The 16,602-nt window shown below is 45.4% G+C and overlaps 1 protein-coding gene across 3 annotated transcripts in view; it reads left to right on the forward strand.

Annotated features, from left to right (window-relative positions):
* Nedd9 (neural precursor cell expressed, developmentally down-regulated 9) overlaps nucleotides 1-16,393 on the forward strand; it is a 175,993-nt gene extending 159,600 nt beyond the window's left edge. For all 3 annotated transcript variants that reach the window (XM_052726961.1, XM_052726962.1, XM_052726960.1), the window contains 5 exons: nucleotides 7,497-7,598; nucleotides 8,043-8,144; nucleotides 9,259-10,497; nucleotides 11,806-11,895; nucleotides 14,051-16,393. In XM_052726961.1, the coding sequence (XP_052582921.1) occupies nucleotides 7,497-7,598; nucleotides 8,043-8,144; nucleotides 9,259-10,497; nucleotides 11,806-11,895; nucleotides 14,051-14,560 (2,043 nt within the window). In that variant the 3' untranslated portion in view covers nucleotides 14,561-16,393. The remainder of the gene's footprint in view (nucleotides 1-7,496; nucleotides 7,599-8,042; nucleotides 8,145-9,258; nucleotides 10,498-11,805; nucleotides 11,896-14,050) is intronic.
* Nucleotides 16,394-16,602: the final 209 nt, after the last annotated feature.

A 16,602-nucleotide genomic window follows, 5' to 3' on the forward strand; every position in this document is an offset into this window, starting at 1 on the left:
GCTCCAGTGAGCTAGCAGCAGGCAGCTGAGAGACTGAAGTGGTCCTAACCCCAGCTCTGCATTAGGGAGGTGCTGCAGATGCCCAAGGGAAGATACAGCCCAAGTAGACTTGCTGAGGCCTTGGTCACAGTGATATCATGTGGGGAGTTATCTCTAGGGCAAAGCTTTGCTTATCCACATCGCAGAGAGCAGGCTCCATGCCCCATTTCTTGGCGAGATACTCTTGACAAGCATTAGCTTGTGGTCTCCCACTGATGAGAATTTTAGTCACATGTCCTGAGCATAGGACCTCATCACCCTTCTCTTCAGAAAAGGCCTTCATTTCTAAAACCCATGAAAGCACCCTTTGCCCCAGGGCTTTCCATTGGAGTACCTTGACCTATGTTGATGATAATCATGACATTGGCAATACTGATAAAATAAGAACCTGAGTAGATCTGCTGCTAAGAATCAAAGTCCCCTCTCATTGGTGGCTTTGCTTTGAAGTTCCCAGTGCCTCTTGGGTCTGACTTTCAACACTTTACGCATGTGTAAAGTTGACTTTCTTTTCATCTAACATAAACATAGAAGTTAGTGATTTTTGTTTTATCTTCATGTTTCATCATGAAACACTTTGAAGGCAAACAGCCTTGCAATCTTTGTACTAAATATGCACCACATCTCTACCAGTGAACAAGAACCGGCTCCCCTCCTGTGGTACTGGGGTTCTCTGGGTGTCTTTGACACTGTCATTTAGATCATTTTTGTAAAAATAATTTGGGGTCTATGACATGCTGTCTACCTCCAGAGCAGATTTTGTTTTCATCTGCCAGCCTCATAGGCACAGGTAAATGTAAACTCATGCTTTTTTACGTCCCACACATGACAGCATACAGCCGGGCTGCAGCCTTGCTCATGTGCTCATGACTTTTAAGTGGTAGAACCACAGACAGGTCCAGCTCTACCCACCCCCAGCTTACGCCACCCACCGTTTCCCTCTGCAGAGCCATTGAGCTTTTCAACCTTTGGGCACACAGTTCTTATGACAGGAGGAGTGTCACATGCCCTGGGAACTGAAGCACAATGCTTATTCCTGTAAATCATGTTTCCTTTCTGGGGCCAAAGGAGATAGCGGAGTATGATGTCTTCTTTCTCTCAGAACAGCTGCTGACACATTCGTTAGTGGTTGCTGACACACACATACACACACACACACACACACACACACACACACACACACACACACACCCCATCCACACTGAATGTTCCCCTTTTCTTGGCTCTCTCACTTGCTCACCATGACTGATAGGAATCCTGCCTGTGAGCCTGGGGGTGCCATTCACTCCAGAGCTGGCTGCCCCAGAAAATCAGCTTATTCTATGTAGGCAGACATAGTTTATCATCCTTCTAGCACCATCTTTCTTAAAATATGCTGTATCCAAGATACAGGGGTAAGCCCTGCTGCTTATATAGAAATGGATAAGAAATAGCTCCAACATACTAAGAAAAACCATGAGGTCACCGAGAGAGTCAAACCATATGTCACACGCATCATCAGAAGTGTGGAGAAAGTACTTGGAGTGTTACAAAGACAGAGGGAATTTGACTGTCTCGGGAAAGCTTTCTGGGAGAGAGGCATTCTGCTTGGCTCTGAAAATGAACTCTGAAGATAAGGAAGGGGAAAGAGTCGCATAGACGAAGCAGGTGCAGATGTGTGGGTGTTCAGGGCATTTAAGGAACTAGAGACTTGCAGTCTTGATAGAAAAGGCATTGGTCAGACCTAGGGGTTTTCAAGGTCCCAAAGGAGGAAGGGAAAAGAATACATAGACAAAAACCATATAGGTGAAAGAAAGCCAGGCAGCCTCGGGACCAGAGATGTGGTTTATTCAGCCAACACACTGCTTTAAAATTTTGAACCAATTTTGAAAACCAGATTTTTATACTTCTGGCTTCCAAATGCGTGCAAGATCTGACAGCACAGCCCAGTACTGGAACACAGGCATGGCTGTCTACCTTTCAATAGGATGTGCACTGACTCCCAGGCACAGAAGCCTGCCTGCCTGCTTCTCCTCCGCACCTATTTGCCAGGCCTTCAAGCGTCCGGATGCAGGATCCCTGCTCTGCTATGGTGCAAGCCCAGGCGAGCTGAATGTGAAGACATCAACAAAGAGCCCTAAGATCTCTCCTCTAATCCACAGACTCTAGCCCTCTGCTATCCAGATGGACCTTTCCTTTAACTCCAGTGTGCACGGCTCTCCAAAGTATGAATCATGAAAGTAGAAAGACTTGTCTGTCATCTCCAGGAATTCATTCCAGAACCTCCAAAGACCCTTTCAGATCCTCACTGACAATGGCATAATGCTTGTCTAACCTACACACATCCGCACACAGGCGTTGAATCATCTCTAGGTAACTGACAAAACCCATGCAATTAAATGCTGTGCACGTACTCGTTAGACTGTATTATTTAGGAAAGAATGACAGAAGTGGAAGCTGGCATATGCTCAGTGCAGGTGCAAATTGTTCCCATGCATGCCCCTCCCCCCCCCCCCAGTTTGATTGAATCTGTGGCTTCAGAATCTGCACCTACAAACGACAGGCTGTGTCAGGAACATCTTCAAAAGTCAGGATCTAAGGCTCAATGTGGGGGAAATCAAACACCACTGGAGTGCAAGGCAGAACCGCTGAGGTTGTCTCCTTGTACTAATGTAAACACATTAATTAGAGGGCGAGCATACCCTAGGTCTTTTGGTCTTTTCACTCTACCTGTCAGGGCCCAGCCCTTGAGATTGATTCGACAGACTCTTCGCTTGTAAATGCTTTCAGTCAGTGCATACCACGTGTGTGTGTGAGACTATCACATGGCACCCGATTAATACATACAATGAATAACTACTGAGATGGCTGAGTTGGTAAAGTGCCTGCCATGCAAGCATGGGGACTCGAACTGGGGGCCCTGGCACCCATGTAAGCCAAACGTGAGTGTGCGTGTCTGTAATCCCAGCACTGGGAAGATGGAAACAGGTGGATCTCAAGCTCTTTGGCCAGCCAAATGGATGAACATCAGGTTCAGTGAGAGACCCTACCTCAAAGAATAAGATGAGGGCTGGAAGGATGACTCAGGAGTTAAGATCACTGCTGCTCTTGCAGAGGAACCAGGTTCAGTTCTCGGCATGTACCTGCTGGCTCACCACTGTCCACCACTCCAATCCTGGGGATCTGACACCCTCCTCTGGCCTCTGAGGGTACCGAATGCCCCTGGTATGCATACATAAAAAATACTAAATTTTTTAAATCCTTTTTTGATAGAGAATTTTAATGTGAAGCATTATTTAACAGCTTCATAGCCTTCATAGCTAAGAGTTTAACCTAAGTCTTCAAGCCTCTTACACACAACTGAGGCATACTCAAGAGGGGAAAAAAAGGTTTTATTTGGGGATGTTTCTTTTTTTGTGCATGTGTGTTTGTTTGTTTTTGTTTTTGAGAGAGTATTGCTATGTGCCCTAGGTTGCCTTCAAACTCACAATCCTCCTGCCTCAGCTTCTTGAGTACTAGGGTTACAGGTGTGTAACTATTGCATCACACACAGCAATAGTAGTATCTTGACATCTAATACAGACATTATGGCCATCTATTCTCTAATCTTTTTAAAAAATGAAGTTGAAAGAAGTTGAGGAGTCACCTGACATCAGCTTTTGCCCCCCCACATCCACACACTCACAAGTATGCACACACACACACACACACACACACACACTCACAAGTATGCACACACACACACAACATACTCACAAGTATGCACATTCACACCTACATATTCATACATGTACACACACATCCACAGACTCATAAGTGTACACAAATATCCACACATTCACAAGTGTGCACACACATCTACACACTCACAAGTGTGCTCACACACACATACACACACACAAACAACTAATGAGAATTGATTTTTAAAAATTTAAAGGAAAGGAAGAAAAAAGCCAAATGATTGCAGTCTGTCCCCTGCTTCCTAGCTCTTCTTGGGGCCTTCTGGTTAGTTGACAAGAACAGGATCCCTCATCAGGACAGAGACGGATCCAGATGTGACTGCGCAGATCCTCTGCAGGGTAGTCACAATCAAGGAGGCAGCTGTTGTAGCTCTGGACCTTTGGGGCCGCAGCCCACCTCACAACTTAGCTCCCTGGGAAGCAGTATGAATTAAGAGGTCAGTTTGGTAATTCTTAGGGCTGAGCCTTTGTAACTATAGATAAATACGTAGAATAAAAGGAATGCACAAAAGAAAAACAAACAGAGAGAACAGGGAAATGAAAAAACCTGACTTGATTTCATTAAGAAATTAATTTGAAAATGCCCTTATGTAGTGATTTCATTAATGCCCGGGAGAATTCTTCCAAACTCATGGTCTTAGGCAGCTCCTGGTATGCCTCTTAGGCTGCAAGTCCTAGGAGGCTGAATGAGGAGCTAATGTAGAGTGCTTTTTGTGTGCTTCTGTCAAGCAGGAAGAAAGAACCCGAAGGTCAGGTTGGCCAAGCGCTTCCCCCTGCGGAAGGAACACCCCATTGGCACGGAAAGGGTCCTAGGAAGGGTGCTGACAGCTAGCACTGAGGAAAGCCTCAGCAGTCTTTCCTAAATCACCACGTGGATCACTAACTGCTCTGGACATGTCCCACCAGAAGCAAAGCTTTGGTCCTGCTTAAATGTCATCGGCAGACCCATGTGAGCTAGAGTGTACCATCGGGAATGCTGGGATGGGGAAGGCTGTATTTTATTGGCTTTTTCCCCCCGTGGTTTTCACCATCTGTTTCTTTAACTGCATAAACAAGGAAAAATGACTAGTTTGGAATGCAAAGTTTTAAACACCAGATGACCACAGGCATCCTCTAAATGAGAAAGAGAGAGCAAGTTGGGGTTCTGTGACATTTGTCAGGAAGTGGAATGGTAAATACCAAGAAGCCTGAGTGTGCCCTGCCAGGGAAGGGCCACAAAGACAGGGGTTGGCTTGGTCCCTAGTCCTTTCTAAGGATCATCCCCTACCTGCTTTCCACAAAACCACACTCAGACACCAGCACTGCCCCCTCTACCTCCCTACCCCCCTGTTTTCAAAATATAAGATGAAAAGGGATGCAGGACTTCAACTTAATTGGCATTAGTTCACCAGCATCCCTAAGTTGGCAGCTTGACACAGAATGCACTCTTGAAGTTTCCACACTCACCAAAAGCTGGGTTGTGAGCAGGTTCTATTATAAAGCTAAATAGAGAGCTATAAACAGAACGTTTACAAGATCTTCATATCTCTCTTGCACAATGGTAAGTGAAAAAAAAAACCATACAAGGGCATTAAAAGACTTCAGCAAACAGCCCCAGCTTTAGGAAGGAATATTTGCTGTGCACAATACAATGGCTGCTTCATAAAATGGTTCCGTCACTCCATGCCAACAAACTTAAAGTGCCGTGTTCCTTTTCTAAAGCCAAGACAATGGAGAGACTGGATGGAAATGTTTGCTGCATACTAATAATCTCTTTTACCTTCAGTGCAAGAAATAATCAGCTTGTAAGCATCAGGCATTTTAAACAAAATTGAACAGGGAGGTTTTGGAGCCCCTGGGGTCCAGACACTGGCACACTTGGCTGTGTTCCACTCGCTTCAGCTTAAGATGGATGTGGAACATTTTTCACATAGTTTGGTAGGCAGACTGACGCCAGAGTTTTCACGTTCAAGGGTGAAGGAGGAGGGCTTCCTGGGAACAGACAGATCTTCCTAAGTTTTGGTGTCACTTCTCAAAGACATGGGGGGGAGACAGTTTTTGACATGAACACTGTTAATGGTTTGGTAGTAGAGAATCAGGCCAAAATAAGACTATGGCACTTTGCAAGCCCTGAGAAGATTAAATCAATTAAGTTGAAACAGTGTTTCTAGCCTGCTTAGAATGACCAATGGCCGCACACAGCAGAACACAGGAGCCCACAGCGGGTAAAGTGCTTGCTGGACAAATTGGGGACCTGAGTTCAGATCCCCGACACACGTGGAAAAGCCAGGGGTGGTGGCATGTGCCTATAACCCCAGTGATGGTGTGGGCACTGGGAAAGGCAAATCTCAGGGCTTCACAAGCCAGCCAGTCTAACCAAGTGGTGAGCTCCTGGTCAGTGAAGAGATGGGGGTCTCTAAATAAATAAACAAACAAACAAAGTGGAGAGAAATAGAGAAAGATACATAAAGTTGGTCAACCACTGCTCTCCACATATGCACATAACAGAGAGTGCATTCACACACACACACACACACACACACACACACACACACACACACACACACACACGCGCGCACACACACACGTGCATACACGCACAGCTGCAAGTCAAAACTACTTAGAAAATAACTGTATCTGCAGTGAACGTGTGTAGACTTATGCCATTGTTCCCTAAACAATACCGTATACCATCTATTGACTTCGTATTTGTAAAGCACTGTAGACCATAAAGTAATTTGGAGAGGCTTTTAAGTGTGCCAGATGATGTATGGAGGTTACACACAAAACACCACACCCCATGGACTCGAGCATCCAAGGATCTTGGACCCAGTCTCTCATAGACACTGAGGGAACTGTGTTTCCCTTGTTTCATAAATTAGGGTGAATGCTCCCAGGCAGTCTTAAGAACAGGGCTGTTCTGCAGGGGCTCCGTGCAAGGACTAGAGTGACCCATGGAATTTCAGTTATAATCACAGCAATAATGTCAGATGAAGAGGCATACTGGGGAAGGTATGAGAGGAATTTTAAGTGGCCAAACTATTTGTATTATGTACTTGACAAAAGCTTTGGAGCCTTTTAAAAACTGTAGTCTTGTGCTTTGGCCATGCCAAAAGGATCAGCTAAGACTTTCATTATTTTATTTTACTGCGACTTATTGATTTTTATGTATGTGTATGAATGCTTTGCCTGCATGTAGGTATATATGTATGTACCACACATGTTCCTGGTGCTGTTGGAGGCCAGGAGGGGGCATCAGTGCCCTGGGACTGGAGATACGGATAGTGGTGAGCGGCCATGGTGGGTGCTGGAAACCAATCCCAGGGCCTCTGTGAGAGCAACAAGTGCCCTGAACTGTTGAGCGCTCTCTTCAGCCTGACTTTTATAATTTATATGATATAATACAATTTCCTATCTCCTTGAATATAGGGAATTGAGACTATTGATGAACTTCTATAGGATTTTTGGAAAATGCTTAGGAAAGGAAATAATGGTATTTCATACACTTCCTACTTATTTTACCTCATGTCTTCACATGTCCTCTCTCTCTCTCTCTCTCTCTCTCTCTCTCTCTCTCTCTCTCTCTCTCTCTTTCTCTGCCTGTCCCTCTTTTCTTCCTTTTATTTCATCCTTCCTGTCCCCTCTCTCCTTTCCTTCCCTGCTATGGGGGATTGAGTAGGGATGTGTGCCTGGTGACAGGCTAAGAGGTATGCTGAGGACTCGGGATTGTCATTTGACATCTCTGTGTATTTTCACCCGCAGGTGATCACCCCCGTGAGGACAGGCCATGGCTATGTGTACGAGTACCCATCCAGATACCAAAAGGATGTCTACGATGTCCCTCCTTCCCACACTACTCAAGGGGTAGGCAATGGGAACATCACCAGGAGTACTGGCTTTGGGGGTAGCATGTCTTCAGGACCACGTAGGAGCAAAGAGTCTCCAGTGACAACCTCATCAAATGGAGCTCTGAGCTGCCTGTCCGGGGACTCAGCCAGTGTGATTTAAACTGTTTCTGAGTTTGCCTTATCAGAAAGTCTAGTCTATCATCTGAGAAATATCTTGGTGCTTTATCAGTTTGTCATTTTATTTCTGGAAATGTGCAATTTAAATGATCTAAATTATAGAAAAGATAGGTCACGTGAGATCATTTTCATATTCAATTGAAATCAAAGAATGCAAAATTTATAAAGGAAACTTCCATAAAGCTCTGATGGCATGAGATGTTGCTAAATCCATAAGGAAACAGTAGCAAGAGAAGTAACAGATGGCATCTCCATCCTGGGTAACTCAAGTGTTTCTCTTCAGGTATATGACATCCCTCCTTCATCAGTGAAAGGCCCCGTGTTTTCAGTTCCAGTGGGGGAGATAAAACCCCAAGGGGTGTATGACATTCCCCCTACTCAAGGGGTAAGTGAGCTGGTAAAGCCCTGGGTGTGGATGAATATCCCTGTGTGGATGGGGCGGGGGTGATGTGTGTCAACTTGTTGGGATAAAACAATGGCATTCTCCAAAAGGGAAAAACCATCTTCATGAGGGAAGGGGAGAGAGAAGAGAAAGAGGGAAGGAAGTAAAGAAGAGAAGTCAGCAATTAATTACAAATTTATAATTATAATTACACATGTAGAGGGTCCCCTAAGGTATAGAGACAGCAGTGATAAGAGTCAATTGGAAGGGAAGATGGCGAGTTCAGTTTTCAATATCTAATACATCTCATATTTCTAGAAGGGTCTACAGCAGTGATTCTCAACCTGCCTAATGCTGTGACCCTTTAACACAGTTCCTCATGTTGTGGTGACCCCCAACTATAAAATTGTTTGCATAGCTACTTCATAACTGTAATTTTGCTACTGTTATGAAGCATAACATAAATATCTGATATACAGGATATCTAATATGTGACCCCCATGAAAGGGCTGCTTGACCCCACCAAGGGGTCATCACAACCCACAGGTTGAGAACCACTGGTCTACCGCTTCCTCAGTTTGTTCATCAGAGGTAGTCCATTTGGTTTTCTGTTATTCTCCGAGAGTATTCACACTTTGAACACAATTGGCTTTGCTGAACGGATAGAGAGCTGTGCCTCTGCAGACTAAGGAGACCCAGGTAGCTTCACAAATGGTCTAATGACCAAGAAGAGAACTCGGATCCCTCAGTCCACTGTAGCATGTCCTCTGTCTCTCAGCATGGGTCAACCCGGGTAGGATAGTCAGTCAGTAAAGTGTTGAAAACATGAGACTATGACCCGGTGGTGAGCAGCTTAGCTGTGAGGGCTCCACAGCCGAGTCAGCCAGCACTGAGAACGGTAGTGGATGCTTGTGTGTGAGGAGGGGGGCGCACATCCTCTAAGGATCGTGCTGCGCCCTGGGAAACATCTGAAATTAGTAAACGGTGGGAGGAGGGAGGAAGAAGATCTTGCAAATGGGTCTGTGAACTCTGGACCACACCTTCACGGACTCTTCATCTTCTGCCTCCATCCACAACCCAACTGGATAGATAAATTGGCTTTTTACTTCCTTTTTAGGTCTATTCCATTCCACCATCAGCTTGTCGGGATGAAGCAGGGCTTAGGGAAAAGGAATATGACTTCCCGTCTCCAATGAAACAAGATGGAAGGGACACTAGAGCTGAGGGGGTTTACGACATCCCTCCAACCAGCACCAAGGCAGCGGGGAAGGACCTTCATATCAAATTCACCTGTGATGCCCCAGGAGCTGCAGAGCCAACAGCACGAAGACACCAGAGCCTTTCTCTGCACCATCCCCCATCTCAGCTGGGACAGTCCGGGGGCATCCAGAGTGATGCATATGATGTCCCCCGAGGAGTTCAGTTTCTGGAGGCACCAGCAGAAACCAGTGAAAAAGCAAATCTGGAGGAAAGAGACGGTGTTTACGATGTCCCTCTGCACAACCCAGCAGATGCCAAAGGCTCTCGGGATGTGGTGGACGGGATCAACCGACTGTCTTTCTCCAGCACTGGCAGCACCAGGAGTAACATGTCCACATCTTCCACCTCCTCAAAGGAGTCCTCGTTGTCAGCCTCCCCACCTCAGGACAAAAGGCTCCTACTGGACCCAGACACGGCCATTGAGAAGCTCTATCGGCTCCAGCAGACCCTGGAGATGGGTGTCTGCACCCTCATGTCGCTCGTCACCACAGACTGGAGGTGTTATGGATACATGGAAAGACACATCAATGAGATCCGCGCCGCAGTGGACAAGGTGGAGCTGTTTTTACGAGAATACCTCCATTTTGCCAAGGGAGCTTTAGCCAATGCCTCCTGCCTCCCAGAACTGGTCCTCCACAACAAAATGAAGCGGGAACTTCAGAGAGTAGAGGATTCCCACCAGATTCTAAGTCAAACCAGCCATGATTTGAATGAATGCAACTGGTCCCTGAATGTCCTAGCTATCAAGAAGCCCCAAAATAAATGTGATGATCTGGACCGGTTTGTGATGGTAGCCAAGACAGTGCCAGATGATGCCAAGCAACTGACCACCACCATCAGCACCTATGCAGAGACCCTCTTTAGAGCAGGTCCTGGCGGTTCCCATCTGAAGAACGGGCCCGACAGCATCATGAACTCAAGCGAGTACACACATACAGGGGCCCAGATGCAGCCACTGCGCCCTGGTGACTACAAGGCCCAGGTCCACAATAAGCCGTTGCCTCCCACTCTAGGCAAGGACCAGCCACCAGACTGTAGTAGCAGTGATGGTTCTGAAAGGAGTTGGATGGATGACTATGATTATGTCCACCTACAGGTAAGGAAACCAGACCTATAAACTGCCCACACTCATATTCAGGGAGCCCAGAACTGATGTCCATAGGCTGGACAGCCAACGGACAGAGCATGCTGAGTCCTAATCCAAGTGCTGTGAAAATTAAGGGTGAGGTTGTACAGAAATTGTACAGCCATTTCATTTAGCCTCCCTGGGCCTTCATTTTATTTTGAGAAGGCACTAACTCAAAGGGTTGTATTAAATCTCACTGATACACTTCAGGCAAGCTGGAGGAGACTCATCAATGGGGAACAGTGGGTTCACTAGTCACGGTATCAATTCTTCCTCTACTTGTGTTTTATGGCATAGTTCCATGGAACAGCCCATTGTAATAGAAATAAGTTTTAAAATATATCACTGTTAAGAAAAAAAAACTATTGAAAATATCTGTACATAGAGAGTTTCTAAAGAACTCTTGAAGCCTACACTGTGTGTGTGTGTGTGTGTGTGTGTGTGTGTGTGTGTGTGTGTGTGTGTTTGTGTGTTTCACTGCTTGCAAAGACACTTAGCCCCATCAGATTTAGAGGACCTGTGATAATTTGCCAATTGGCCAACAGGTTGGCCTGCATATGTTAAGCTCTGCAAATTGCTTCCTAGAATTATCAATGGTGCTAGTTCCCAATTGACCTGGGATCCTGAAAACTTCCCCGTCGACTTTGAAGAATTCATCCTACCATAATCTAGTACTTACTACTTAGCCTAATGTCTTATTCTGCCATTCTTTTCCATTTGATGGAGAGCCATGAATTGTGCTGAACCCTGTTCAATACTGAAAGGCCAGAGGTGTAAGAGAGTAGAAATGGTCAAGTGAGCCTCATCTCATGCTGAGGAATGGCCTGGGTTAGATGACGGAATTTAACCTTCATCTCACCGGGCTTCTGATGGTGTACACTGGAGAATACCAAGTACAGGTAGAGGAGATTCAAAGAAATTGGAAGTGAAATCTGCACCCACTTTTACCTTGGTTTGAAAGTGCATGGGTTCACATATAACCCATTAAAAAAAGAACCATGAAAAAGTAGTGCTTCTTAAGAGTGTAAAGAGGATTATGGGAAGTTCCCCAGCTAGAACGAGCAGCAACCATGGCAGCCCACTCGGAAACGGGCTTTATTTCTCAAGCCTGTCTCCACAGCAACTCCGGAAGTCCCTGTCAGGGGTGTACAATGACTAGCTGGACATGAAGGACGTGGCCGGGGGACAATGACAGTCTGAGTGCGTTTGTCAATGAAGCTGGTCACACAAGTGACTCAGAGTGGTGAGGTAATGCGGTCTTTGTGTTGGAAACAACAGGGCAAGGAGGAGTTTGAAAGGCAGCAGAAGGAGCTCTTGGAAAAGGAGAACATCATCAAGCAGAGCAAGACCCAGCTAGAGCATCATCAGGTAAGTTCAAACGAAACACCGGGCTCCACTTAGCAGGGAATGGGCAACTTCAAAAGGCTGGGGTCCCGCCAGCACGCTGGCATGAAGAAGTCCCAGGCATATAATAGGACATAAGAACAAAGTCAAGATTTGTGGTCTGTGACTGCAGCTGAGGATACCTGGATTGCATCCAAACGACAGGGTTTGTTCAGGCTATGCCTGTTAATATATAACGTGTTAGGATTATTTGGGTTAAAGCCTTTGGTCTCAAGACACAAGTCAGGGTGGCCCAAGCTAATTGGTTTTCTATTGGGGGCACAGGAAGGGGATTCCGAATGAAGGTGCAGCCAAGACTGACAGGAACAAGGGCTGTCTTTCCTCTTTTTTTTTCTCTTGGTTCTCTTCCACAATCGGCTTCATTCTCCTGTACTCTCTAACATTGTCTCTAGTTATATCTAGTTACCAAACTCACAAATGGATGCTCAAGCCCTTTCTACGGGGCTTTGGTTTGTTATGTTATGCTTTGGGATAGGGTCTCACTATGTAGCCCAGGCTGACCTCAAACTTGATATTCTCCTTCCTCAATCTCTCGAGTGTAGGGATTGTAGGCATGTGCCCAGCTCTACAGCTTTCTCTGTAGATGGCATTTCACTTGGGATTCCTTAGCTAATGGTCAACACCCTTCTGTGGTTATCAAATTCCTAAGAGAGTTTGATTCTAACTCTCTCCTCAACCCCATCCCTCATCTTTCGCATGGCCCAGTCTAAGGGTCAAAGGGAAGGATCCAATGTTTGTGAGACATGTTCAAGTCCATTTACTAAGGGTGGAGCTGGGCACATTCACTCAAAGGTTTAATGAGTACAGCAGGTAAGGATAGACATTGCCAAGTCAAGGACAGGAAAACAGAGAAATGGACTGAAGATTTACACACTCTTTAAGATGAAATGAAATAGCACATCACAACATGAAGTGACAAGATGTCTTTAGGGGATCCTTGTTTCTAGCCAACAGGTGTGTCAACTCGAGCATCATGTAATGGGCCAAAAATTCAGTTCCTTCTCTATCAACTGGGAAAGTACTGCCCACTACGAACACATGATTTGAAATCAAATTCATTATTTTCAAATAATGTTGGAACACCACCCTCTGTCTACTGTGCTTACATTGGCAGCTGGCCCCGTAAGACAGCAGTTTGTGGGGACTAGGACACACTAAAGTCATCCCTAAGAAGCAAGTAGATTCTGTGCAATATAAAACTGACTACGCACTTCTCCGGGGAAACAGGATGGAGGTGTCCCTGTCCTGACTCAGCTCTGAATCAGGGTGAGAGATTAACTGAATCCTGAACTCGGGATTCTTAGTAAAATAGCAAGAAATTATCATTTCATTTGAAATCACAGTCCAGTTAGGGATGCAAAGGAGAGCATCAGAAAAGCTGATACCCTAGCCGTCGAGATGGCTCGGTGTTAGTGACTTGCTGCCTGATGACCTGAGTTTGATCCTCAGAACTGCCTGCCGTGAATTGTCCTCTGACCTACACACATATGTATAAATTACAATAAACAATTAATGCTCAGATTTCCCTGTATCCATTTCCCTAAGTAGGTGTGCATTTGTAATACTTTCCTATAGCAAAGGATCATGATGTGTACATCTTGACAGGGAGGACAGGAGAAATAGAGAATCTTCATGAATTTTCCATCTTGAAGAGAAAGGCAGGGCCTTCCCCAGGAAATAGCAAACTATTGGTGATGTATTTGACAGAAAGGTCCCTGCATCTGGTTTTCCCTTGCTGTCTCTCAACACTTAATAAACATTTACACAAAGTCTGCAATTCACCAAACACTATTTCAAGCACTTTGTGAATAATAGTAATTCACTGAACCCCCACAATGGCATAGGTGAGGCTGGGGTTCAAACCCAACATTGCCTGCCAGACAGAATACAGAAGAGACAAATGGTGTCATCACAGGTCAGAGCTGGAGGGTCCCTTAGGGATCCTCTTCCCGGGGTCTGTGTGTGCAGTTTAGGAAGGAAGGCCTGGCCATTTCTTAGAGCTCCTAAGTACCTGGCATCTATTAAGGATGAAGCTGGTATCTCTCGACTCCACCCCCACATTTCCTTCTCTTTGCACTGCGTGTCTTGCCCTTAACGAAACCTCCCATCTTCCTTCCAGCTGAGTCAGTTCCAGCTGTTGGAACAAGAAATCACCAAGCCGGTGGAGAATGACATCTCCAAGTGGAAGCCCTCCCAGGCCCTCCCAACCACAAACAGCAGTGTGGGTGCTCAGGACAGGCAGTTGCTTTGTTTCTACTACGACCAGTGCGAGACCCATTTCATATCCCTTCTCAACGCCATCGATGCCCTCTTCAGCTGCGTCAGCTCAGCCCAGCCCCCACGGATCTTTGTGGCCCACAGCAAGTTCGTCATTCTCAGTGCACACAAACTGGTCTTCATTGGAGACACTCTGACAAGGCAGGTGGCTGCCCAGGACATTCGGAATAAAGTCAGGAACTCCAGCAACCAGCTCTGTGAACAGCTCAAGACAATAGTGATGGCTACGAAGACAGCCGCCCTCCACTACCCCAGCACTACCGCCCTGCAGGAGATGGTGCATCAGGTAACAGACCTGTCCAGAAACGCTCAGCTGTTCAAGCGTTCTTTGCTGGAGATGGCCACCTTCTGAGGAAAAAAGGAGGTGGAAGGACTGAGGGAATGATTACTAAGGAAAACTGGAAATATGATCTGGTTTTTGTAAATGTTATCTATTTTTGTAGATGTTTTATATGAAAATGAAATATTTTAACGTTTTGTGTGAGCTAGTTGATTTTCATCAATTCAGGGAGATGAAGTGGGAAATCTTTTTTTTTCCCCTGTATGGTTCTTATATATACATATAAGTCTCTAAAACATAAGCTGTACAGAAACGTGTCCATGTTGGTCTTTGCCTATCCATATTTGTTTGTAGATGCGTGTCTGATACATTCCATTAAAAACATGAATTAAGAAGCACCTTAGTAAGCATATCCTAATGCTGCATTGTTTGGGTTTGTAGAAAATTATACCAGTTGGTTTCATATTACTTCGCATGTACCAGTAGTGATCTGAATCCAGCACACCCAAATCTGGAACTCGTGGGATATTTGCCAAGTGTTCACCATCCATGTAACAAGTCATGGTATGGCTTACTGTTATCCAAAACATTTTTCAAACTTGACTGTCTTTAACCCAGTAGTAAAAGACCCCAATCTGGCTGAAAAGGCCAGGGCAGGGGAGGAGAGAGAGAGAGTTTCCAAAAGTATATGTTATCCTAAGTTACCCAGGGCCCATTGTTTCCAGAACTAGAGAGAGGCAAGGCACGTGTGCTGTACTAAGAGACTGTGTCTACAGCCGGCATTGTGCTCTTCAACTCAGAAAGGAAGCTACAACAAGGAGAGAAGACTTGTTTCCACGGGGCTGCATTTGTGAGTGATTAAGCCACTAGGTTTTCTAAAGGGTGCATTTAGAGCTGAATTAAAAAAAAATTGCAGTAGGAATTCATGAAGATACATCAGACTGTGATTGTAGACAAAAAGAAGGGATGTTTCCAACTGCTAGTCATTAACTAGAAGTCTCTCTGAGGGTTTTCTACCCTCATTGTCCGGAGGAAAATGGCCGGCTCCTTAGTCACTGAACTGGGGAGCCACCAGGCCCTTTCCTGCTCTCGTGGCTTGGTGTACCTACACCCTGCTAAAAGCTTGCACATGCAGACCCAACACTCAAAACAGCTGCAGAGATCTGCTCTTCCCATCCACCTGTGGCCATGGACCTTGTGGATCAGTCACATCACCATGTGACAGCTAGTCACAGCATCGATCCTGCAGGCTGTCTCTTCACAGGGGCTGTGTGGATACAGCACAGGCACCAGAGCCACCAGAGTCTCTGCGGGCAGACGAACTATTCCCCTATTTCTTTATGGCCAAGTCAAGAAGTATGATTCTTATAGTCTCTGTCCATGGAAATTATTTCATTCCAGCCTGTTTGGAGATATGTTTTTGTTTGTTTAATATGTCTTGACTGAATTAATGTTATTTGTTTTAAATAACCAAATTATAAATGGAAGGAGGGACTTGGGAAGAACGTGTGATCTCAGTGTGTGTGTGTGTGTGTGTGTGTGTGTGTGTGTGTGTGTGTGTGTGTGTGTCTTTTAAATCATTGAAAGTTATCAAAGAGATGGTGCTTTTTAAAACAAAGCAGAACTGTAATTCTCAAAGTTCTGCATTGCCAGAGGATGAACAACTTAGCTGCTGGACCACAATTCACTGTGTGTGTGGAGGAAGAGGGTCATGGAGCATCAGTACCACTGGATGAAGTCAGGAAGGGGATGCTTGTAGTTCTTACCATACGATGTGCATCTGATGGGAGAGGGCTGCCTTGTGATGACATTCCACATTGTCAAAGCCAAACTACCCAATTTGTATTGCCTGTTGTCATCTTGTATATACACAAGCTATTAAATTTTTAGGTAATTCTCTTCATAGTCACTGGGTTTCTTTTCCACATGTCGTCTTTATTGTAAGAATTAAATATTGACTCATCTGGTCTCTTTGAGTATAGAAAGTCAAACTGGTCTACTGGCTTTGAAGTCACAGAGATCTGCCTGTCTCTGCCTCTAGAGTGCTGGGATTAAAGGTGTGAACCACCACATCTGACTACAGCACCCGTACATTTAATGAGGGAAGGGTGGTT

This window comes from Peromyscus californicus, unplaced genomic scaffold (genome assembly GCF_007827085.1).
Source record: "Peromyscus californicus insignis strain IS unplaced genomic scaffold, ASM782708v3 Scaffold_8__1_contigs__length_139910024, whole genome shotgun sequence".
In the NCBI taxonomy this organism is placed as follows: Eukaryota; Metazoa; Chordata; class Mammalia; order Rodentia; family Cricetidae; genus Peromyscus; species Peromyscus californicus.